We start from the raw sequence: 25,762 nt of genomic DNA, 5'->3' as shown, positions 1-25,762 counted from the left end.
TGATTTTTTGATAGCTGATGATTTTATTTAATTTGAAAAGTGCATGCAGAGGCTCCAATGAGCCCAGTTATGCATTTTACATCATTTGTTTCAGGAAGGTCACAACCTGAGATCCTTTAGCTCCTCTCTTGCGGTGTGGCTTTATCAGCACTCGCGACATCTACTCTATCATGTCGTCCCCCTCGCCTCCCGTGGCGTCCAAGAGGCTGAGCTCCTCCAGCATTTCCGCCAAAGAGATGCGTGGCGCGCCGTCGTCATCGGTGTCGCTCTCCACCGGGATCTTTGAGGCATCTGAAATGAATATTCATAAATTCATAAATGAATGAGCAACAATGTGTGATGTGAAGTTTATAGCGCTGCATATCATAAAACAAGATTGATTGAGGTTGTAATAGGAAAGCATCTAGCTGCTCACCTCTATAGATGTTAACATTTTTCCTCAGAGCCTCATCCTCCTCCAGGTCCTCCAGGAAGTCCTGGAATTGTCTGAAGACACAAATGTAATGTTAAGACAGGAAACGAGAGTAGCAATTAGAGATGGCTCTATTCCGAAGCCATCTTAAAAGAATGATTTGGCACTGCAGCATACCTCTCATCATCTGTATCCACGTTCTCTGTTTCTTTGGCCATCTCCTGAAGTTTCCAGTTCCTGCGCTTCACTCTGCGACTGCGGTCAAAGCTCTTCTTGATAAGCACCTTCAAGAGTCCATGACAATGCAATCAGCATCCACGCCACGCGTCAATACTGTGTTTCTGCACCAGAGGGCGGTACGAAGTAAAAAGGTAAGTCAAAAACTCCTACCACATCAGGTACATGATGAGGGTTCATCTTATTCAAGAAGTCGTCGTTGACGTTAGAATTGGCAAAGTCGTACCTGTCGGAAACAGAACCTGTAAACGCTTTTCCTCGAGTGGATAGCAACTGTCATCAATACTTACCCCATGACCAGGTCTCCAATGTTGAGCAAGTGGCCCAGGAATGTGCGGCAGTGGTACTGCTGACCCGTGTCCATCTCTGAAGTCTTCTGTACCCACAACTCAGCCAGAGTGTGCTGTAACGTACACAGGGATGAGAATTAGAGGGTTCAACTGGCATTGTCCACATATGCGCAAACAACAAATGATCTCCATAGGTTCCTAACTCCTCATGAAATGCTAACGTAAACACCAAGTGAAATGTTTGAAAGTGTTACAAAACTACTAAACACTCCATACTTTGCTCCAATTTACTGTGACAGGAGCATCAATGATAATAATGGTGATGATAATAATAATGCGGCATTCGGAGAATTGTGACACGGCAAGCCTGTGCAATCAATACAAAAACACTTCTTTCACGTTGGCTCGAATCCCACATGCAGGTTCCGGAATAATGTAATGGCTCGCTATTGATTTTGCTTCCAAGAGAATTGCAATGCCTATTCCGCCAATAATGCACTCTGTTTGTGCCGCCGCAACCCCCTCCCCCACTCACCTTATTAGACCTCATGCCAGCTCCGGCACCCAGCTTCTGGTCTCTGATGATGTCAATATCCATAACGATAAACTCCTCCAGTTGCCGTGGGTTACAGAGGCTGTTGAAGGGGTGGCGCCAGTATGTGCTACCGTCAACCTCGGCAACTGTGAGTGAGAGACGGTTGATTGCATCAGCATAATCGTGCCAACCTGACGGAGCGGCGAGGCTCTAATTATGCGGATTCCTGTTTTGTTAGATTAAATTGGAGAAATATATCTGTCGTGCTGGCTGCTTAACTTCCTTAAACTGTAAAAGTACTACTATAAAAAGTCAAAGCAATTAGTATCAGAAAAAAAAGGTCAATACAAGCAAATCTAGAGGGGGAAAAAGCTGAAGTAAATTACCAAGGGGAAAAAAAAAACATATGAGCCTTGAGGCCATTTCCGCATTCTGTAACAAAAGCGGTCTGGCCTTTGAAGGCCTAATTAATGACGAGCGCCTTTCAAAATGTCAAAACTCCGCTGAGAAACACGCCAGATTACACCAGAAAGAAAAGGGGGGGAAAAGACTCGACAGCTCATCGCAGTCATACTTTCGCTAATGAGCAATGACGGCTTGCATAACAAATATGTTTGCCATCTTGCCCTCCTCCCTCTGTGCGTCACGCTGGGCCGTGACTGCAAGCACAAGAAAAATGGTGACGTGGATCCCAAGCGCCCGCCAGACTGACTGTCATTTTAGCGATTATCACAATTAGCATAGCATAATAGGTAACGTAATACAGAAAGAAGAGTTTCACAACTAAGTGACTTAGTAAACCACAACACAAAACGCAAACAATGTCATTTGGCTTAAAAGCCAGTCTGGGCTCACTCTGCAAGGTGTTTGGGTCGATGAGGTGGATGGTGCTGGTGACCCGGACGCACACGCACACTTGACCCATGTTCCCCAGGCTCTGCGCCAGGCGCGGCGACAGGCACACCACGTTGTCCTGGCAACAAGGAGACAAGTGGATGTCCAAGTGAGAACTGTCGAATGGTTCAACTGTGAAAGGCTGCATACTAAAGTGCTCCAAAAATAAACATGGCAGAAATCGTGGTATCTAGACTCCAATCCAGTGCCGTATGAAAAAAGTAGATTGCCAAATTACTGATGTATACATCTCAAATACATTTGTAAAGAGTAAGTTATTTACCGTGTACATATTAGCAATTGCCATTTGCTCCAAAAAAAATCTGTCTTGAAGTCAAAGTATGAAGAGTACCGATTACATTGTAAGTCAGTGTCACAAATTGATGACATCATCTCGAGCTGCTGCTAGTATATACCTTGCAAACGGGTACTATCTCCATGGAGTAAGTGCTCTTGTAGTTGTACGTGTTGGAATGGATGTCGTGAGAGATGAGACGCTGGGACACCTTTAACCTTTAGATTTGAGCAAAGACAGAGATTTAGAGATACAAACATGTTCCCTCTACATCCATGTTTACAGCGCCAAAGCATCCAAAAGTTTTAATTGTAGTGTGCGCAGCCGCAAGCTTCCCATAAATAAGTGAAATGTTTACCCACTGCCGGGCAGGCCCTTGTTTGTTTACGTTGCTCACCTGCAGGGCACGGTGCACTGGAGGAAGTCGACCATCTTCTGAGCGTGCTGCTTGGAGCCATAGTAGAAATCGATGCCCTCTGAGACAGACAGGAGGAAGAACAGTGATGCGCAACACAATAAAGACATTTGGGAAGATGGCTGACGCAAGGCGTAACAAACACTTTCAGATGTGGAGAGGATTTTAAATGGGCTTTTAATCATTTAGAGCACAGTGTGGTGCTTTGTGAATGAAATGTGCAAGACAACTAAAGCTACTACTTTGCCTTAAGATATGACAATTTTTTTTTTTTCTACAAATACCACCTCCAAAAATATTTTAAAATAATTTCTTAGAATGACTATAGAAGTCCAAAACACACCATGAATTTCTTTGATGTTTAGGGCATTCTGGTGGAGCTTATGCTTGAGGATGAGCTGCTCCAGATAGTAGAATGTCTTTTTGTGAAGAGTCTGTTGGAAACAAAAAAGCGTCCTTTTAACAAAAATGATGCAAACGAACAAAAATAGAATGACATTGCTGAATGAAGTGTCAGTTGTGAAAGATTTTATTTTCGTAATTTGTTTTTTTTTTTTTTAATTAATATTCAATATTTTAGCTTTCAACTCTACTGCTTTCATGACTTTTTGATCTTGGTGGCTCCCAATCATTTTACCTTCTGTCTAACTTGAACCACAGCCTTCCAGAAGTCCTTGGCTTCCACGCGGTGGCAGTCGTCACACATTTGAGCCTGGATGACAAACTCCACCACAAAGACCTGCTGTAGGATGGCGCCGTTCATCACCTGACGAGACAGCTACAGGTTAGACCATCTTCGCTGACAGAAGGGAAATGTTTTTTGTGTGTTTGTTCAAGAGTGGTTCTTTGGCTTACGTGGGGATATTTGCACATGACTAAAGCATGAACAGAGTAAATTATTAAACCCTCTAAAATAACTAATCCTTACCTCCTTCTGTATGGTAACCTTCATTTTAATCCTTTTTGAGTGAGGTTCTGTCCACAGGAATCCAGCGTCAATAAGTCGCACCTAGAAGAAGTGTTGTGAATATATGAAATAGCCAGAAAGTGCATTTAACAGCATAATTCACTGAGTGCCAGCCCGCCCAGTTATCATGCATCTTTGACATTTTGACTTGTCAATATGTAATTGGAAATGTCAGTAAGATGAACACATACTTTGCTCATAGAGCCTTTAATTTTTTTCAGACAAAGTGTGAGCAGCTCCCTGGACTCCAGAGCACACTGCATCCATGTGGCTGGAGGCTGCAAGTAACTGCAAAGAGAAGGTAGAATCAACGCAAAAATGTTGTTTTCAGTCAATCATTCATTCACATGATCAATTTAGGGTTTAAAAAAAAAATGTCGTAGGACAAACCGTTCACATTGCTTGCAGAAATGGATTGTCACTTGCTTGGGGATTCCTTCTGAGATGTCTACCTGAGTGCGTAGACAGGCCACGCACATATTGGCCGGGTTTGGGGGAATTGGGACGCCACAAGTGCAGCACAGGCTGGGAAAATTAGATTAGAACACATTGTTACGGCAAATCGTGGCAACGCAACTAAGGTTTTGTTTCACAGACATATCGACCAGCTCTAGTGTCAACAGTAACAATAGTCTGGTTTCCTACTTACATATTTCCCTGGGTGCTCGTAGCGCCAGACTGCATGTACTCCATCCTTGATTATCTGGCAGTTTTGTGAGGACCCCTGCGGACACAATCAAGACCTGTTGTTGTTGTTGACTTTCTACTTGTCCAATCAAGGGTCACCATAGGTAGTCATCTGGTATTGATTTGGTTGGCACAGTTTTCACACCAGACGCCTTTAAAATAAATATGACTGCACAAACATTTTTATAGTCAAAATTGCCTATTTCCTGTTCAAATACAAAGGTGACACGTTTTGTTTTGCTGATGGGACATAAAACCGCAGTAAAAAGGCACAGGTTGAGGCAGATAGTACTCTGCCGCACTGAAGGGGGCGTATGTGAGCCAAGAGCTCATTAATGGTGCCCTATTTGTTGCAGAGAGGTAGACAAGACAAAAAGCACAGATTATTATTTATAAACAAAAAAAAGGTGCCTAAACTAAAGGAAAATAAGGAGGACTTTTACAAAAAAGTAACAGAGCTTATTGTGGTTGTAAATCTGGCTCTTAAGGAGTCAGTGCCTCACCAACCCTGAACCTCATCGCACGTCACTGGTTCTGGACGGTAAACCGGAGAGACTTTGGGGAAAAACGTAATGACATAATGTCGACAAGAAACTCCGAAAGTCAAAACTCTTGTAAATAAAGAGCAAATATACTCACTAACGTTAGTAAAAAGTGAGCTTCTGCAGACACTATCGGCTCCACGTTTTTTCCATCGAGGTCCGTGGAGAAGGGCTGAGTGACGTAGAGCATCAATTGAGGACCCAAAGCTGCCTTGTGTGCGCCTGAGTAAAACTAGCCAAACATTGTTGAATTGGCAGGGTTTATTATGATAAAATAAATACTAGACTAAAGTAGAATATTCACAATATGGAGAGGAAATACTTTCTACCGGGGCAAATGTCGTTCGTCAAGCTCACTACCATTATACCTGCTTGAGTTTGACATTCAGAAAGACGCTTTCAAACAATCGGAAATATCTGCACACAATTGTAAGTGTGTTTGTGTGTGCACGCGCGCGCGTGTCTGTTTGTTCTATAAACCACAATGCGCACTTATTATTGTGCAGCTGGCACTTTGTTAATTACAGTTAAAGTATGATTATGGTTAGAAATTGAATTCTGTGAAAGCAGCTGCGAATTTGTAAATGACTTTAGATAACCTAGTGTACGTGAAGGCATCACGGCCCATGTATTCCGCGAGCAGCAGTGTTCGGTCGCATCCAGTGTGGCAGCTGGGAATGTGAGGACGCACATCGAGCAGCTATTTTGAGGGACCGGGGGTGGGGGGTCACTTGTCTGTCCAAAAGAACAGACTCCTCCATAGCTCGACCCCGGACTGGTACGCTGTTTCGTCGTGGTGGACTTGCCGAACGACGACCCAAATGGGCAGAGCGAACTGAGCGTCTTTCACTGCGGGATTGAACGCTGAAGTGGTCGGCTCGAACTCATCGGCGGAATTACACGAGAAGTGAAGTGTCATTTCTTCTTTGATTGTCCAGTTTCTGGGTTAAATGAGCCCGTTTCACCTCGACCGGTCCTCGCCGCACACGCCAGCCATGGAGTGAAATCGGCCGGCGTAAAAGCGCGCACTACCTGCCGCGGTACCCCCACGCGTGAAAACCATAATAAATGATAGAGGATACAATGACCCTGCTGTCCCTGTTAGGTCGTATCATGCGTTATTTTCTGCTCCGGCCGGAGACCCTGTTCCTACTATGCATCAGCTTGGCCTTATGGAGTTACTTCTTCCACACGGACGAAGTGAAAACCATCGTCAAGTCGAGCCGCGACGCCGTCAAGATGGTCAAGGGGAAGGTGGCCGAGATGATGCAGAACGAGCGCTTTGGCGGCTTGGACGTCCTGGACGCCGAGTTCGCCAAGACGTGGGAGTTGAAGAGCCACAACGTCGCCGTGTACTCCATCCAAGGGCGGCGGGACCACATGGAGGACCGCTACGATGTGCTCGCCGACGTTGTCAACAAGAGCCACCCGTCCATCTTTGGGATTTTTGACGGCCACGGCGGAGAGGTGAGTTCCTTGGCTTAAGTTATTCAGAATGACTCCCCCCTCATACAACACCTGTTCAGTTTAGGGTCTTACAATAAAACGCCAGGGGGCATTTTGTTTGTGTAATGTAAATATTAGGCCAAGCAAAATATTTCTGACAATGAAACTTGCTTCAGCTCTGGCAGTGTTGTTGCCTTACATGAACCTTTTGTCCACTTGACATGTCATTGAATTAGCCATGTCTGAATATGTCGGGAGAGTTCCAAAACTGGTCTCACGGAACATTTTAATACCAAACAAAAGTATTCCCCCTTCAATGTGATATCCCTCAGTGCAAAATGTAACTCGCCTGCTCACAATGGCCTGAGCATCTGACAATTCCTAGCCAAAAAAACCCCATCTCAAGCGCAAGTGGATCATCCTGTTTTAAAGATGACATCAAGATGGCTGTGATGACATTACACTCCAATCGGATTATCCGAAGGGGAAACTTGTAATTTGTTGTAGTTGCGTGATTTGGATTCTAAATATATCTTTTGTGATACCAGTCATTGAACTTTTCTGACATCTAACTTGGTCTTTAATCTCAAAAGGTATCACACTGAGCGACACGGGCGCAATTACAACACATTTGAAGCAATCAAGCACCAAGCGGGAACCGCAATTATTTTTGGTGCACGGCTAGCAATTATAATTTCATTTGTACAATCAACCCTGACTCTGGCAACCTCGTTGGGAAGAGTAATTTATCAAACCGAACAATCATTGAAACTCAACTGTTGGTGGAAGTGCTTCACAAATATTGAAACTAGCGAAAAGCCTCGTCATCAGTGAGTAAAGATTCAAGATTCAAGAGTTTTTATTCGCCATGTTTGAGCGTGCCAAACAAGGAATTTGACTTCGGTAAAACACACCCTCTGTTCAACATATAGGTGACTAACAACACTCAGGACATGTGAATAATGGCAAAAGCCATGTGAACCAGTTTCACAGGTGTCAATGTAATGATGTACATCTCCAAACAGGTTTTGTCCTTTTGAAATTCACCAGCTATCAAGTCTTGTCTTTCAGGAGCGTCTAGCAAATTAGTGACACACACATTGTGAATTTACACTGACACGCAATTTCCTTGGTACAACGCAACACTTGCGCATGTGTACTGCAGGGAAACTTTTTAGAGCATTTTAAATGTTGGAGGGACATCAATTTACGAATGCATGCTCCTAATATATTCAATTCTTCATATTACATTTCTAATTTTAAATGTATGAATCATTATTCTAACAATAGATGGTTTGTTGCAAACAACAAAATAAGCATATTCTTTTTTTCTTTTCAAATTCCTCAAAATTGTAATATTATTGAGGTACATATTTCAAATCCGCCCAAAAATTATTAGGCCTACTCATAGAGCCAGTGTAGGCTCATCTGCCATCTAGTGGTGATTGGTGAGATTACAATTCAAAACCCCAGTCTCAATTCGGTAGCTGTAAATTTGCATATTCGCTGATATTGTTTTCGCATTTTACTAAAATAAAGTATTTTAATATTTTGACTGAGAATCAATACCTTTAGTACTTTTGATATGTACCATTTCATTTGACAAAGTTGACCTCTTGTCACATGTCATCTGAGAGGCACTGTCCTGTCCCAAAATGACCTCATCGACCAGTACAACCGTGCACTGTTGAAGCCACAAAGCACGGTTGGCACTTTGTGCTTTTTTCCTGACTCAGTTTGACTCCGTTTGAGTTGTTGACTGACAAAAAAAAACAGGAAAGTGGAAACACAGATGATATCTGCAATTTCAAGGATAATTCGGTCTTTGTGTCAAAGTTCCGACTACTGACAGCTTTTGACCTAAACCAGTCATATGCTGGTTTTTTTTTTCTCCCCTAGAGCCTGTTGCAGTTCCTTTTTAAAGATTGTGACCCAACATGTGGTTTGAAGACATGCCGAAATAAATATTGCCAATACACTGTGTTTATTCATGTTAGCGAGAAGCTGCTTTATTACTGAATGTCCTTGACAAACAACTTTGCCTTTTTTTTTTCTTAAAGAAAATGTGCACCGAATTCCAGCCCTTGAGCTGTTCATTTTTTGAAGTACTTCTATACTTCACCTTACCATTACTATTCAGTAACCTCAAATTTAAGCCTTTGCTGGTCCTGACCAGATGCTTCAGAACAGATCTCCTCCTCCTCCAACCTCAGCACAATTGAATTGCCCGTGCTCGGTGCGTATACCTCTCTATCTAAATTTATCAGTGGCCATCCATGGTCACATTGGACTCATTTCCGGCTCAGTGAGGGGATTTATCCATTAAATAGACAGTGGCTTTTAGCTGACACAGGATAACCTGCACGAAATCTCAACAAGAGTCATTCGTCACGTTCAGGCTCTTCCCTCGCTGCCAAATTGTTCACTGTGAGACTCCATCTGATGCACCAAGGACAATTTTTGATATGCGCATACGGAGAGTACTCCTACTTTGCTTCAAAACATGATAAATCAACAATCAATATATATTTTTTAACGCCCCCAGGATCGTAGAAGAAGCAAGAAAATAGCGCCAGTAAGCATTTTACAGCCTTGGCAGAGTTTTGACTGTCCTGCATTGTCCTTACTTTCCCTTTGCTTTATATTCAGTCCGAAAGGCCATTTTATTTTCAACTTTATTATTAATTTCAAAACTTGTAAAATATATGGTGCTCCGGGGAGCAATTGAAGTAGTCATGCGGCACAGTTCCTCTTCTTTGCAACTTTGGAGTAGCCATTTTATACACCGCGAGACTGGTGTGGAATATTAATACAGCTACATGTTTGGCTTTCTTTTTTTTTTCTTTCTACTGTGCAGCTTTCTTTAGCTTGGAACGCTTTGGGGTTATTTAGTCAAAACACCAAGTTGTTTGCATTCAACCTGCACTGGTCCTCACTTGGGGTAGATGAAAGGAAGCTGGTATGTGGCTAAATGCACTGTTGGTATTACAGGATTAGACGGAGCGAACAAAGGCTGCAGTCTGGGGAGAGCAAAGAAAGCAAATGTGCGTCTAGGTGCACATGCATGCGTGTCTGTTGCAAGGTTAGTGTCGAAAAAAAATCCAATGCTTCTCTCGAAGAATTTTAAAATCAGACACCCGATTCCGACCTTCTTATAAACGTTGCATAAATTGCTCACGCTGCTGTAAATATGGTCTTAGAAATCCATCGCTTGCTGATTAACAGCCTTAATCAGGATCGTAATCGACTGGCCTTGCTAGCCTAATCGCGTTGTTTTTAAAGGAGAATATCGACAGTTTCTGAAGTGAACGACTGCTTCTTCTTGCAATCAATAAACGGTCGTCGAATTCTATTCGTGAGCGACCACTTTCACAATTGTTTTCTGAGCGCCTTTTGGGGAAACGGTTGAGTCGGTTGTGTCTTGAGAGAGGAGAAGAATGTTGACTGAGAAAAATCTCGCAAGTGGCAGCTGTTCAGCATTAGCCGCATCGCTACGGTTGTTTACATTGCGTTTGTTGAGTCCACAGAAATGTAGCTCTTCTTGTTCCTCTGCAGATGGGTAGAGCAGGTGCATTTTTGTGGAATAGTTGGTCTACCCCAAGCATAAACACACAATTTGATCACGCAACTTTCTGAATCCAACTGTTTAAACCGGTCTGGCGCTCACATGTGCCACGCCGTCTCCCACGCATAGACCAATCCGAATGGAAGGAATGCGGCTCATACACATGTTTAATATTTGCACATGGTATCGATTCACTGAGGAACTCTTGAGTGTGAGGAGCAAATCTTTAAATATAACCAGCAGCTTGCAAAGCCAAAGCCACGTTGACTGGGATAGGCGCCGCTCATAGAATCGCAAAGGCAATTTACATTACGGCGTTAATTAGGATTAGCATTAGCTAAAAACTTTTTTTAACTATACAAAGAAGCAGTCATCACCACGGTAACATTCTTACTATCAGTTAAGAGCTACATGTGCTTGACTTTTTATGCGCACGAGTGAATAAGGGCTGGAGTTTATTGCATCAATAAATAGCTACACTAATATTTTTACCAGGCAGTCATGATTTTCCACCAAGGGCAAGAGACAAAAATATATCCATTCCAATCAAATCATGAGTCTTCGGGGAGTTACACTGAAGAAAGCTGCTTTTTACATGGACAAAAATTGTTGTGAGCCTTCAAGCAGTAAATAAATGAGGTGGAACGATTTTGATTAAGACTTATTAGGAACCAAATTTAGGACTTGTGATAAATGAACAAAATCTTCTATTGAGATTGAGTGTTTAGTAGTATTTTATTTGGGTCAACTTTAGCTCGAGTGAGTGTCCCGGTCAAAGACAAAGCCTCGCTTGTTGCCAGAGTTTATTGTTTGTCTCTCACCCTGCAGATCTCATTTAGAAAATCATAAACAGGACACGTGACACATTCCGACTCCAGTGACATCACAACTCCTTTCAGCTCCTCTTGCGACCAGGCAGTTATTGAACAATAGCGTTAGATTTCAGATTTGGCCTTGAAATTATATGTACCAGATTTATAGCTGTGATTGACTATTTCGCTAAATGATAGCTCAGAGCGAATGGTAGACAAGATAAGCACAGTTGCAAATTGATTAATGTGGCGCAGAGGAAGCTTGTGCGCTAATGCTAACAGCTCCAGGCTCCAAGGAGCCACGCTCCCTTCCTGAGAGCGTCTATAAGCCGAGGCTAAAAGGAGTTGAAGTGACAGCGGGGCGTATTAGATTTACGCTAATCCCACCAGGGAGGTTGGGACTATACATTAACTGCACAGCTCCGGTTCATTTTTTTTTTTTCTTTCCACTTTCCTGCTCATCTTCTTCATTCCCTTACTCCACCCCAAACCATGTTCCCTTCCCTGCTGAACTTGACACTATTTTTAGTGTGACGTCTCCTCCGTGCGGTGTGTTTGTTTACACATCCAGAAACTTGTATTTGTTTGCAAACCACAGACGTACGCTGCCCTTTCCTGAGTTTATTTAATGAGTTGTTCATCCGGTAGCAAGACTGGGAGCTCTGCTTCCAGTTGCTAGGCTGAAAAGAGGCAAGAGAAGAAGGAGAGTACATTATTGATTCCGTAGGGAATCATATACAATTTATGGAAAAAGAACCAGATGACAAGGAGTTGCTGTCCATAACGGATGTCATCTTGGCCAAGGTCCACCTCCTCGTTGGCAGCCGAGGACCGGACTAGCTTTCTTAACGACTCGATGAAGTTTCTTTCTATTTCTGTCTGCGATGTCTCCTCTCAAATGTTGAAGGACGTCAAGTCTCCTCAGCAAGTGGAGGCCATATGTGACAAACGGGGTGAAGCGTCAACTTTACTTTTAAAATTGCATGTGAAGACAGTCATAGCCCGAAAGTTCAAATGATTGGCCATGATGGTCCAGCGAAGGCTCCCCCCCCCCCCCCCCCCATTTTTTCTTCTTTCTCATATGGCTGCCAGGCTGAAAGCCAGGGCACCTACGCTTTTCTCCCTCGAGAAAACATGACATACTTTTCCACCTCTTTGCTCAGTTTTAAATCTTTTCTCTGTCTCCGTTGACCTTTCTCCAAAGCAACCTTGTATTTCTCTCTCTCTGTCTCTTCCTCCGATCATTCCCACCGCTTCAACTGTTCTTCATAACTGCCTCTTTCCCTCGTTCTGATACCCCACTGAGCTCCTTTAAACACTTATTTTTAGGATAAATCCAACCTGAAGTATTTTTTTCTGTGATACCCTCCATTCTTGTGAGAACACGCTGTTTAGCTTCGCCAGATTTACAGTATATCTACCCCGCTAAATCTGTTTCCCCCCTTAGCTTTTAATGTCCCCAACCAGCCCGGCCCGCAGTCATCTTATCTCTCTGCAGTCCGCCCGACGTCCTTATCGCTGCCTTGAAATATTAAAGAGTCTTCTGCCTCCCGTCCCAAAGGGCCTCTGTGACTTTTACTTACTACGCCGCCGCCTCGCTAGCAACATTTCGTCTTGGCGGTGGCATATTTTTAGTAGGAGGGCGTCGCTTTTTTTGTTCTTTGGACCGACTTTTAGACTTTGACGCAGCGATGAGCGATGTGGAAAAACAAACCTGTGAAACGAATGATCCTTCTATTCAATCGAGCAAGTCTGAAATAAACAAATTTGTAGCATATGACCGCTGCTAGCTTAGTTGCTATGCGCGCGGTGCTTCTTCTTCTGAAAGAGTTGTTGTGTCAAAGAAGCCAGCTGTATGGAGATGTGAGTGGCCGATGGAAGGATGGACACAGGAAGAGGAGGCAAAAGCGTCCAGGAAGCTGTCGAGTCGGAATAAGCAAGGAGACACTTGGCAGCGCGGTGTGGCAGTGTGCCTTGTTGTGGCCACAGGCTTTCACAAGGTTGCATCTGTTTTTATGTGCTATTTCTTTTTTTCACACTTCCAGAAAAATGGTTGCATAGCAACTAATTATTGTGGTACAGAGAAAAGACGCAAGCTTTTTCCAATTTCTCTTTGGCAGGCACTGCTCAACTAATATTTTTAGCTCGTCGTTGCAGTACTAAATACTGTCAAGAGGAAAATGTTAGTCTCGGAGACAAAGAGGAATGTGAAAAAATGATACAATTAATATAGTTGACAGCGCAACTATTTCTCTTAGAAGTGTATTGTTATTTATCGGTCATGATACTTTAAAAAGGAGTGAACCTTGTTCAAGAATAAAAAAAGTTTGTTTAAAACCAAAAACAATATTCGCCCTAAATAAATTTCAGCACAATTACAAGACAAAAATGGCATTTTCAAGTATTGTAAGTAAGGTACCGGTCTATGCTGCTTGAATTTAAGGAATGTTTCTCAACTGTTGTTGGGACTCGCATTTTACTATTGTCATTAATTAACATCCCACTTATCCAAGTGACTATAATCAAAAATGTGTTTTTTTCAAATGCCTCACAGTAGTTGTCATAACTACAGATACAGTATTTATATGAAGAAGCAACAAAATAAATCTGTGTACATTTCCCCACACCCACGTAGGCCTCGTGTTGTAAAACACAAACAGAGCTTGCTAACTATTCATGTCAAAATTATTTTCTACTCCTCCACCGTTCGTCGTCTAGTTGCGTCGACATTTCCGTCTGAAAAGAAGCCACGGTGCGTTTATCCAAATGGAGGTTGTAGAAGAGCTTTGATGTGCAGTATTTTAAGCAAAGCTGATGGTTTCCCTGCGACTGAGTGATACGCTACCACAGCAGGGGTGTGCATTATGCTCGCGGCGCGACGCCGGCGACAAATGCAAATTGATATTTCACATCAGAGGAGCGTTACGAGTGTGAGCCAAGAGCACCAGTGTGCGTACGTGGGAGCGAGAGCTGCAGCGTGGAGGCAATGAGCCAGATTTATCACCGTGTCGGAGAGCGCGGCGATGACAAATGCCGCACGGTCGAGCTCTTGAATCGTCTCGGCGGCCGCACCTTGATAGCTTCCCTCCCACGCAACGCACAGACAGGCTCGTACTTAGACTCTAATGCTGACAACTTAAGTCCACTTATAATGAGGTCTATTGGAGAAATAGTTTAAGCCTCTTTAGTGTTTTCTTTTTTTTATATACCGTATTTGCTTTTGGAAGCCACAAGAATTTGCTTGCATAAGCAACAGTGACAGTGGAGCGGTCCTGCATTGCTATCTTGGCTCTTTGTGTTTATGTGGCTTCCTCCAACATCCTCCCACATTGCAAGTTAGGCTCAGTCAAGAGATTAAAAAAATAAAAATAAAAAAAAATAAAAAGCCGAAATCCTTCCTAAGACTTTTAGGAGAGAAGTTCAGAAAAATAACATCATATAAAAAGTGAAACAGTTATACTAATTGATGGTCTGGGGCTGCTTTGCTTCTTCAGGACCTGGATGACTCTCTGATTGATGAAGATATAAATTCTGATCTTAGAACTGCGCTTCTTTGTTACTGGCTTGTAATTGAGGTTTGGCTGAGGCTCCATTTGAGTTTTAATGTAACAACACACCCTGTGTGCGGCGGCGACGGGCGGGCTCGCCTGCATTTTGTTAGCGGCAGCGAGTCAGTCGTATAAATCAGTCGACTGAAGTTTTGGGGTTTTAACACAGCTCGGGGCAGTTTGTGTGAAGTCACAATTGAATGATACAAGAGCGTATGTGCGTGTGGAGCTTTTCAAGTATTAAACCGCTTTCAGACAAATGCCATTAATCTATCAGGAAATCCTTTTTACGGATTATCCGTCCAGAAAATGATTGATAAGGGCCTTCAAATCTTGTCTAGAGGCAAACGAAGATGCTTCGCGTTCGTGTGTGCGCGTTTGACAGACTTGTGACGTGACGACGTTCATTAGAGTGTGATGAGCTGTGGCAGGGTGCAACACTCGAGCAGTCCTCAGGAATGCAAGCACACTCTGCATGGCAATGAGAGTAAATACCGGTCTAATTTAGGCAAGCTTGCATTACGATGTAAATATTCATACAATCGATCTGTATCACAGTTTCTACCGGCAGATGCAAGCTTCAGATCGCAGGAATATAATAAAAACAATCGGATGAAGTGTGTGCACGCGATCGTCTTTCTCGAAGGTGAGGCGAATGCATCAAGCACATGAGCTTTCCTCGTGGACCGTTACGGTTTAATCTAAGTTTTCACCTTCCTGGAATGGAGCAGCTGTCATGGGAAGGACACCCGGTGAGGTCTTACTTCTACTACGAAGAGACAGATGTCCAGCCCCCCCTTCTGTAATAGTTGCCTTCATTCTATGAGTAAAGATCTTTTTCCTGACTGACCGTGGTTGTGGTTCACTGCTGTGTATGTTCAGTTGGTATCTTATTTGAATCTCACAGTGTGGCTGCATACCTCTGTAAATCCTTCAGACTACAGCCCATCTGTGCTGTGTTTGTTGTGGTTCTGTGAGATTCAATGTTTGGGTGAGCAAAATAGTTTTCGCGATGCCAGGCTAAGATTTGTGCGTGAGAACACACGGGAGTGTTTGCGAGGCTAAACAAACATTTCCAACTGAGTAGAGAGTGGTTTTGTTGTTTTTGTTTGGTTTTTCTAAGCCATATTACTTTTCTTTCCTGAGGCAGGCAAAAGGCCCTTTAAACCCGATCCGGGTCAAACGGATTGGTCCGATTTGTTCATTTAAAAAAAAAAAAAAAAAAAAAAAAAGAAGTTTGCTCAACAACAGCAGACAAAATACAACATATAGGATTCGCACACATTATACAATGCACTCGCTTGACTATTCTGATAGAACTGGTCCAGAGGTTAGATGTCAGATGATGGACAGATGTTTGTTTTGCCCTGGCAACTTGATGACAGAAAGTAGACAAAATTTTAGACCAGCTAAAAGCAGGTGTAAGTTTTGGCGTAGGTGGTGCAACACTTTCAGTCAATTATTATGAATGCATTATTATTATCATCATCATAATATATCGACTTCGACTCAACTTTATAAAAATACCGAAAGGAAGAAAACTCTACTGATGACTTACGCCGGGCAAGAAAATTGAGTCCCCGCAGTGTAAATCCAGCCGCCGTCTCCATTTCTCACTTGCCTGTCATCTACTGCACTTTATCATTTCTCTGCATGCCGTTGCTTTGATGGTTCATTTCAAACCATCAGGAGGGACCTTCCTCTCGAAACGATGCACTCGAGTGATACTAATGAGTGGTCTTCGCGTTTCCAGTCAGTGTGTCCTCTTCTCTTCCTTTTTCTCCACCAATGACTTTATCTGTCAAAACATCAGCAGGGGATGAAAAAGATTCTTGTGCTCCTTGTACAAAATTCCCTGAGGGGGATTTTTTAAAGGAATGCTTGTATGACTTTTAGATGTGATGGATAAAAAATATTTCAGAGGCACTAGTGTTTCTCTTGGCTTGGCAAGTGTCGTGACAGGATGGATGATGCAGCGTGTGTGTGTGTGGGTTGAGAGCGATGCTTATTGGCCGTCCATGTGGGCAGTTTGCTCACAATTCTTATATATTCACCCCCAATCCTATTTTGGTTTCAATATAATTATATGCAGGGAAAATGAAAGGTCAATCGGCGTGTAATATTCATTCTGTCACTTTAATTGCCCACATAACTTAACGATTAGGGGACTGACTGGCATATTTGAGGCTAATGAATGTGTTGGGTTTAAAGACCAAAAGGATAACGATTCATACTACAGAAACCGCAAACAGGAAAGCTCATTATGGACTAGATTGGGGTTGAACATCCCACCAGGCTTTTCCTCGCCCCTTCAACGAGGCGTTCTAAAGCTGTCGCACCGGCTCCTGTCCACAAGCTACTTGTCATGTAGGACTTCTTTTAAATAAATAAATAAATAAATAAATCGGTAAATGTAAATCAATAAATAGATGGATAAATAAATAAATAAATTTCCCCTTCTTGGCTCGTTTGCTTTCCTCTGCATGAGGCGCACACTCAGAGCCAACAACGAGGCGCTCTAAATCGACCAGCCCTGGCTCACAGGTTGGCTTAATTTTTCTTTTTTTGTCCAACTGCTTTGCTCCCTTACTTTTACTCCGACTGTAGCAGCGTGTAATAAATATCACTGCACTGATACTTAATTGCCGCCATCTGTCCAAATATTGAGTTATCCTGTTTTTATTACACAATCACCTCTGCTTGTCTTTTTTTTTTTTTATGCTGCAGTTTTTAATTCACTAAAGAATCTCTCCACTGGACACAAGCCCAAACTCACTTTGAACATCTGCTTAGGCATAGCTCATAAATTTATAATGTATAGCGAAGCTCTATTTAGGTCTGACATGAGGGACTTTGCCACCAGCCCTTTATTCCGGTTGACAGGCCTGTCAATTAAACTGCTCAGTAATTGGCACTGTACGACGCAGCGGGACAATGCACTTCCTGTTCTATTTATGACCCCTGAACTCAGTTTATTATCTTGGCTCCTTTCATGGCAACCGCAGGATGGAGGCACTTCAACAGTCGCTACGGGGGAATAATGCACAATGATACATTTTGCGGTGTGGAATGTTACCACGGAAGCAGACGGGAAAGGATGATGAGAATTTAAATGGAGACACACTCAAGGGGGAGAAGCAAACATCGGTAGTGTTTGGACGCGAGGAAGCGAGCCGGTGAAGACAAGCTGCGGCGACTCAGCTACACACACACACACACACACACACACAGTGTAGATGAGTGAAAAAGGAAAAACAAGATTCCACAAAAGCAATTTTCATAATGAGACGTAGACAGAGGAAAGGAAGATGGGGGTTTGTTTGAAAACAGTCTCAGCGTTTGGCTCATTGTAATTCGGCCTGAAATCGTTCAAGTTGAGACGATACTGTGTGTTTTTGTTTTTTACAGATTCTTCTGAAGAACAAATGAAATATGATCTAGTGACGCCTCCGTGAAGTGTATTATCTGATATGTGTGCTCACCTGAACCTCATGACCTTGGTTGAGTGGGATTTGTTTTCCTGATTCTGCGCTGAGTCAGGGGTAGAGAAAGGCTGCAAAAAAAAAGTATCCAAAGGTTTTATCTGCTCTGTTAGCTTACTCAGACATTAGAGCATCTCTGTTTTTTCGATGCCATTTAATTTCCTTTATTTATTTATTTTTTAAATCAGTATTTATTGGGTTTATTTGTTTTACACAATAAATCAATAACATATGTCATGACACTCTGGAACATCCAAAGTCCAATGGAGAAAATGTGAACTTAAATTCCACACGGGAAACGGTTGCTTAGGACAATATGAGGAATTGGAATTCTTTCCTGATATTGCATCAAAAATAAATATTTTCTGCCTCACCAACTGAGACCAAATCTAATTTTGTACGAGTCTCAAAATGTATTTACATGGACCTCAGTTTTGATTTTCTCTCTCTCTCTCTCTCTCTCTCCATTTTCTGTTATCAGGCGGCTGCTGACTACGCAAAGGCTCACCTGCCGGAGGCGCTACGCCAGCAGCTACTGACCTATGAACGTGAGCGAGAGCGGGATAAGGAAAAGGATAAAGAGAAAAAGGAGAAAAAGGACACCCTGTCCTACCCGTCTATCCTGGAGCAGCAGATCTTGACGTTGGACCGGGAAATATTGGCAAAGCTCTCCGCCACATACAATGAAGCAGGTGTGTATGTGTGTCAGAGGGTGTGCACAGTTGTGCAACCATGTTGTGTGGTTGTAAAACAGGTTGGAATTAAGCATACCACTGGGCTAATCCATGGTGATGTCTTCAAGTTCACACTCTTTCAGTCTTCTCCTGTTGAACAATGACTGTCAGCAACCCTCGGGCCTTGCTTATTCAGCTGTTTAAATACAAGCCAATCTTCACAAGGCTTGTAGTAATTATTTCTGGAGGGATACAAGGGGTGAGGAGTGGGCGGGTGGTGGATGGGGGGGGGGGGGGGGGGGTCAGACGAAGGGGACGTGCGGAAGTTTTAGTTGTTGAAAGCCGCGCGGGAAGGAGAGTGATGTAAGCAGCCGACGAGTGGGGAGCAGGAAAAGTTCAGGAGACTTTTAATTGGTCAGGGGACGTAGCGGGAATGAAAACGGAAGATGACTTAGTATTAAGATTTTTCTCGTTAGTCTAAAAAATATCATAAGCTACTAAATGTCTCTGAATATTCTTCACTTGACACAAAGTATTTCATGATGACTCGCCTAATTCAAAAAGTCTCTAAAGATTCTTCATTTGCGTAATAATAAAAAAAAAAATTGTATTGAAAAATATCCCCCAGTTGGTCCATAAAACCTGTAACGACTCTTCCAATGATCTCAAATTCCCCGCAAAAATACTAACACTCGCCACTAGCAGGTTGGTAACCATCTCAATGAGTGGGGAATATTATTAAGACTTATGGCCTTCCTTGAATGAGCAATAAAGTTTATTATCATGATGAAGTTCTGCCCCCTCATGGAGTATGATGTGTACATAGCCCCTGTGCTGTGCAGTAATTTTCAGTATCGATTGTTCCGCTTTTATTTGCTGCCGCGCCATTGTCTGTAGACTTGTAAAATCCGATCTTGTATTCATCGCCACCGTTGGAGTACTTTTGTCTGTCTTTGAAATTAATAATTCTTTGTCTCTAAAACATGCCTTTTTATCCTGCACCACACAAATAAGAAAATACTCAAAAATAAAACAAATGAAAACAAATTAAACCTGCTCGAAGAAAATAAAGCTAACGGCTAAATTTAAAAAGTCACAACAAATTGAAAAATAACTATAATGTTAATTCTTAAACTATTATCGCTCTGGTATGAACTTACCAAGATAGATTTTCCATTTGCTGGGACTTTAAAGTTTCATGCATAAACCTTCACGCTCAGGAAGACCAAAAAAAAAAAAAAAAAAAGATGACACTGAGACAAGGGTGAAGGGGTTAGATTGTTAAATTGGATTAGGGGTTCGAACAATGCGTAGCATGAATAATAACTTGATTTCCAACATGTGACTCCCATGTCAGCAGTTTATTCTCCAGCTCATCAACTCGAGAAAGCTCACATGACACATTGGTTGTAACAAAAAAAAATTTCAAGTCTCTATAGGGGACAGCTCGCCCGCCGCCGACCTCTTTATCCTTTTTTACGCTGGTCGTTTTCTTCTTCTGTACTCCAGCCAGCATCCGCTTACTGATCAATGCTGTTCCAGCAAGAAAAGCCATCTCCTCATCCCTTTTGTCTTTTTTTACTTTGTGAGCTTTTAACCGCGCAACGGGCTTCCGTCCAGAGCTGTTATTTTTGTCCAGACAGCGAGACGCATTGGCTGTGAGTTAACTTAGAGAAAGGTAATGCTTGTTTAGAGTTGGAATTTATTACAGTGTCAGCGTCTTGGGGGGTAATTGCTGATCAGGTAATGGCTCATTCTTCCAATTGTGGCTGATTCACAGCTATCTCCTCTTTATTGCAATCGGGGACTGAATTAAGCGGCAGGGGAGCGAGCGAGAGAGATGCTCCCAGATGAACTCGTAGTCCGCGATATATCTGATTCATTCCCCCACGGGCTCTCCGTCCCCTCGTCGCTTATCAGCAAACACCGAGTGGCGATAAGAGTGATGTGACTTTAATGGAATTGGCCGTAAGCTTCAGGTCGGAAACAGTCACCTTGACGCAGCGCGGTGTGCGTCGACACCTAACCTTGACGTGACGGCATGAACTTTGTCGCACAACGGCAGGTTTTGACACACAAAACAAGTTGCCCACTGATGCGTGAGTGCCATCATGAAAAGTTAAAGGTGACAGCAGACGTGGTTGTTTGTGGTAAATCTTTCCGTCCACTTGTTTTTGTCTCGCAAGGTGAATGACTTTCATACAGAGGGCAGAGAAGAGGCGGGATTTTAAAAACCATTTTAGCAATAAATCTTTTTTAGCATTACGTTGTTTTTTTTCCCAGCGCCATTTGTGCGGTCTTTCCCTTTTTCAAAATCATATTCCAAATCTGTAAAACGCTTGTTTAGCTCAGATTGCCTCACTGTTGCTAACTTTTATAGCATGGCTAGCTTGAACTTTGTGGGTTTACTAATGAGCAGAAGGGCCTAGAACAATTTTATAATTTTGCCCTCACATATTTATATTTAGTACTTGCCATAAAGTCTATCACACTCAACAATAAATGTGGATTGTAATTTGGGTGGAGACCTCAATCTTTTTTTGTCCAAGCTAAACGGATAATTAGCATGAACATAGCGTGTGCTATTTTAATAGGGATTGGCGGACGAGTTGCTCAGCAAAGGCTTGCCTAATTGGCCAAGAGTATGCTAGCGAGCCGTCTCCGTCCATTATCTCTATCGCTATGGGATCCCGATAAGGCTAATTAAACGAACAGCGTGGCACAGTGCAGGAGAAGCTATATGTCGGATTAGGTACTCATGCAATTATTTTTCACTCCCGTTAAAAAAAAATGTCTGCGTCGAAGTGTCATCAGTATTCACCGCACTCCCTCTTGCTGGATTTCTCTATTTCCATGTAAGACTTCCTCTCACCTCATGCCACAAAAAGGGAAAACTAAGTGTTTTGCTACCGAGAAATCTCGGATCTCATCTCTCCTTTAAAATGAGATTTATGTCGTTGCGTCTAACCCTGAAGCATCTCCGACATAAATTGCATGTCAGTCAACCAACGGACGAATGGAATTGCTTCACGCTTAAAACTACTTTTCATAACATGGAAATTCTTTTCATGTTCTATGTTTATTAAAACTGTATCCTGAGTTTGACTCGACTATTTTTACATGTTTACAGCCATTTCCTCATGTAACCCAGCCCTCATACATCCCATTGTAGTCAAAGCCAGAGCTGGATGCCCAGTAGCCCTTCAAAAGCGAGCTCTTACGCCCACCACTTTAGTCTTTTGTGTGTGTGAGAGAGCAGAAATAAGAAGAAAAAAAAATTTGGATCGCACACAAAGGGCTTCAGTCCGAACGGTTCAGTCGGGCTGACGAGCCAAATAGAAAGGCGAGGCCTTCCCCACTTTTGTTTTTAAAGGTTACAGTAAGAGTGTTGTGTAGCCGCACGGCTAATATTAGCCCTTTTAAAATTGATACAACCCTCTCTGGCATATATTCTTTATCCTCTGTGAAAACAATGTCCGTGTGCATTACACTGCCCCCTGTGGCCATAAAACGCACATTTATTGAGCATGAAATCTTAATGCACAAACTGTCTTTGTTGCATTTGAGTTATTTTATAAAATGCAATACTACTACTTATTTAAAAACATGTTACTTGTTAGTGTTTTTTGGAGGTTTGGTGGTGTGCTGTGAGACTTTTCACATATAGTATAGTAACGTGCGTCGGCTCATTGCCCCAAGCGACTCCTTCGCTCTGTCGCTTGTCGTCATGGTAACGTAAAGCCATGTTTACATTGGCACACGCCACAGTAGAGTGGCAAGATGGCCCCCTGAGAACCCTCAAAAGTCTGCTGCTATTCTTCATCCTTGGGGTGTTTTGACTCGAATGCATCACAGAAATGCTACTGAAATGAGGGAAAATAATATGCAGAATATGCCTCCTTTAATATCTTGTAAATAATGCATGACTCCCTAATAACAAAATTCAAGCTTAAGCAGGAAGTGGTGATCTATGATATTTGTATGGTTCATCCCGAGCCATTCCACTTCATTTACCACCAAATAGATGGACTCAGGTTTATAGTCAATTATTTCCACATCGGTCACATTCTTTCTTGTGCTCCTCCTCCCTCAGGCACCACATGTCTGGTGGCCCTGCTGTCCGATAAGGAGCTGACGGTAGCTAACGTCGGCGACTCGCGCGGAGTCCTGTGCGATAAAGACGGCAAGGCCATCCCGCTATCGCATGACCACAAGCCCTACCAGCTGAAAGAGCGCAAGAGGATCCAGAAAGCTGGTGAGAGATTCCACACACGCACACTGACTGCATACAAATCAATTTCTCACTTTGGGAAACAACGTGAAAACAGTCATGAGCGCCACTGCCTCTTTGACTCGGCGGGTTGTCTTGGTTGAATGTTAACAAACACAGCCGGCATTTTGGAGCCATAATTCTGCCTCCGACTCTTGCCGCATGCACTCTGGAGTGTTGGTGATGATGGCACCGGGCCAGAGGTGTCAGCCTGTGGGGCAATTTTGCATAATAGTCTTTTATCGCCATCTGACGGTCGATTTAGGTACTGAAGTAAAAAACAAATAAGGCAACTGGTTCAAAAACAAATGGCCGACCCTTTTGCTTTTCTCAAAGTGATGTTAAGGATTATAAATAGTAGACACAAATTTCCCTGGAAGGGCGGATTTTAAATGAAAAGTCATAGTTATTCAACAATATTTATGATTAATATTTAAATATTTTCCAAGCACCTATTAGCTCAATATTCCCTCTCATCATTATCAATAGCTGATAAAACTAACTGACACTGTGGTCTCATGTTCCCTAATTTATGAAAACTCCTTTTTTTTTTTAATGCAATGCTGAACACGTAATGTATTTTTCCACTGGGTTGCATTTTGCAGTCTGTTGTAGCCTGATGTCAAGACCTCAGCCTTTTTGAAATGCTAAGCTATGACCTTGCTCGCTTGGTGAGGAGGAAACCGGAGACACATCCTGGCCATGTAAGAAAGTCGGAATGTAATTCAAACGTTTTCCGAGACACTCGAGAATATGTTGCCCTAGCTAGTACAGGAAGTGATGTCATCTTGCGGGATTGTAAAATCGAATGGTGGGAACTTTCCACTGGAATTAATGAGAATTTGCGGGAATAGAGAAAATCTCATTTTGAATCATGTAAACAACCTTATTTTGGCTTTTTCTCGCTGTCAGGCGGATTCATCAGTTTCAATGGCTCGTGGCGCGTCCAGGGAATCCTGGCCATGTCTCGCTCCCTGGGCGACTACACCCTGAAGAACCTCAACGTGGTCATCCCCGACCCTGACATCCTTTCCTTCGACCTGAACAAGCTCCAGCCAGAGTTCATGATCCTGGCGTCGGACGGCCTGTGGGACACCTTCAGCAACGAAGAGGCCGTGCGCTTCGTCCGCGAGCGTCTGGACGAGCCGCACTTTGGCGCCAAGAGCATCGTCCTCCAGTCGTACTACCGCGGCTGCCCTGATAATATCACCGTCATGGTGGTCAAGTTCAAAGGCAAGGCCGGCGAGCAGTAGAACGGCGACGGCGTCCGGCATCGAAACCGAACTTTTGGTGAGAGTATCGATTCTAATGCAGATGTTGAAATAACGCATCAAACCATGCTCCTCTTTTTATGTGAATGGTTTTTTTTTTAAATTAGCTTGTGTACCCCAAACAAAATAACAGATTAATTTATCACTGAGGATTCAGTGTGGAAATAATTGTTCATTATCTTGAAGCAATAGAAGGAAAATGTATCATACGCCGACAAAATATTTTTTTGTCCACTCACAATATGCTTTATACACATTTCCCCTTATTGCTTAGCGCCTATTCTAACTCTCTCTCATTCACGCAGTTCTTCGAAAAAGAAGCTAACACTCTTTGTTGAAGTTAACTCAAACTGACAAATAGTAAAACAAAGGAGACATAAACACCAGATGTTTAAAAAACCCAAATGTTCAACCAAACTGTGGCAAATTAGTTAGCTTAATGCTAACATAAACGTCTTACCTGCGCTAACAGAAATGAGCATAGATGTTATTTTAAATCTTCAAAGAACTGCAACTGTTTTTTTAAAGGACATAATTTACATAGTGTTTCCTTACTCCTTTAACATTATGACGGTGTTTATCAATTCACATTCTTCAGCCTTGTAATTTCCAAATGTTAGTCAAGGTTTATACAGTAATAGGAGCCACCTCTCATGATAACACATGAGGGTGATTCCACTTGAAACTGCCACCTTTTATCATTTTTGAACGTTTTAGTTCATAATAAACAATCGGTGCCATTTTATTTTTTCCAGATCGTTCACAACCTATTATGATTTCAGTCGGACCCGATTTGCTCTGCTATGTTGGATAGAATAATATTATTCATCTTCATCGGTAAGCAGTAGGTCACATTAAAAGAGTGTTAAAATCTAGTTGAGTTATTCATCTCTCATCACTCTCAACTAATGATTTCTGGATGAAAAAAAATGTACAGTAAAATCCTGATAACTATCACATTCAATACAAGTGTATTATTGTTGCCTTGTTTTTAACAGTATGTTTCCTGTAATATCTGCTGCCATTTTTTTTGGGGTGATTTTTCAAAACGTGCATGTCTGTCTCATTCTAATAAGTCATATATGTAAAGTAGAAATGTTAAAAAGAAAATCTCCAAGAGACATGAAAATTAAGATGAATGTGTTCACGTTGGCATCCTCATCGCTTACTGTTTACACGGCAACAAAGAAAGCAATTCAGATTGTATTGTCAGCGATGTGTATTTGTTCAGATGTCCTGTTTGGATTTTTCTCATCCAAACCTTCGTCATTTATCATCAACGTTGTAGAATGTTGGTTTGGCATTTGTATATGTGTGCTTTCATAAAATATTCAGATTTGGGAGAAAAAATTTCAATATTTTAAGGTGTAATTCAGATAAAGGTGATATTAAAACAAGAAAGGATGAAATAATTCATCTG

General features: G+C 42.4%; 2 protein-coding genes across 5 annotated transcripts; one reads left to right on the top strand and one right to left on the bottom strand.

Moving 5' to 3' along the window:
- Nucleotides 1-5,499, bottom strand: nmd3 (NMD3 ribosome export adaptor). 4 transcript variants are annotated; one of them, XM_037267434.1, is made up of 16 exons: nt 5,376-5,499; nt 4,695-4,769; nt 4,436-4,570; nt 4,237-4,333; nt 4,007-4,087; nt 3,716-3,844; nt 3,422-3,512; nt 3,061-3,139; nt 2,785-2,881; nt 2,330-2,447; nt 1,475-1,620; nt 940-1,052; nt 803-875; nt 590-696; nt 416-486; nt 1-291 (listed from the first exon to the last, which is right to left on the bottom strand). In XM_037267434.1, the coding sequence occupies exons 2-16, from the start codon at nt 4,736-4,738 to the stop codon at nt 161-163; spliced, it is 1,512 nt and encodes a 503-aa protein (XP_037123329.1). In that variant the 5' UTR covers nt 4,739-4,769; nt 5,376-5,499; the 3' UTR covers nt 1-160. The 4 variants fall into 4 exon arrangements, with proteins under 4 accessions (XP_037123329.1, XP_037123328.1, XP_037123330.1 ...); XM_037267433.1 differs by having other exon boundaries at nt 5,372-5,496; XM_037267435.1 differs by having other exon boundaries at nt 4,695-4,884; nt 5,372-5,469.
- Nucleotides 5,500-5,910: 411 nt separating this feature from the next.
- On the top strand, nt 5,911-25,754 carry ppm1lb (protein phosphatase, Mg2+/Mn2+ dependent, 1Lb). Its single transcript, XM_037267438.1, has 4 exons — nt 5,911-6,741; nt 18,609-18,819; nt 22,895-23,056; nt 23,984-25,754. Exons 1-4 carry the CDS (start codon nt 6,343-6,345, stop codon nt 24,322-24,324), a joined length of 1,113 nt encoding a protein of 370 aa, XP_037123333.1. The 5' UTR covers nt 5,911-6,342; the 3' UTR covers nt 24,325-25,754.
- Nucleotides 25,755-25,762: the final 8 nt, after the last annotated feature.

This window comes from Syngnathus acus, chromosome 13, assembly GCF_901709675.1.
Source record: "Syngnathus acus chromosome 13, fSynAcu1.2, whole genome shotgun sequence".
Lineage (NCBI taxonomy): Eukaryota > Metazoa > Chordata > Actinopteri > Syngnathiformes > Syngnathidae > Syngnathus > Syngnathus acus.
The sequence above is the reverse complement of the archived record's forward strand: the minus strand, read 5'-3'. Positions and strand labels throughout refer to the sequence as shown.

Excerpts from the sequence above, each read along its gene's own strand:
- ppm1lb (XM_037267438.1), top strand. The coding sequence starts at position 6,343 with ATGATAGAGGATACAATGACCCTGCTGTCCCTGTTAGGTCGTATCATG. Across the intron at positions 18,820-22,894 it reads CGCCACATACAATGAAGCAG|GCACCACATGTCTGGTGGCC; the intron begins GTGTGTATGTGT and ends CTCCTCCCTCAG. Across the intron at positions 23,057-23,983 it reads CAAGAGGATCCAGAAAGCTG|GCGGATTCATCAGTTTCAAT; the intron begins GTGAGAGATTCC and ends TCTCGCTGTCAG.
- nmd3 (XM_037267434.1), bottom strand. The coding sequence starts at position 4,738 with ATGGAGTACATGCAGTCTGGCGCTACGAGCACCCAGGGAAATAT. Across the intron at positions 4,571-4,694 it reads ACGAGCACCCAGGGAAATAT|CCTGTGCTGCACTTGTGGCG; the intron begins GTAAGTAGGAAA and ends TAATTTTCCCAG. Across the intron at positions 292-415 it reads AAATGTTAACATCTATAGAG|ATGCCTCAAAGATCCCGGTG; the intron begins GTGAGCAGCTAG and ends TATTCATTTCAG.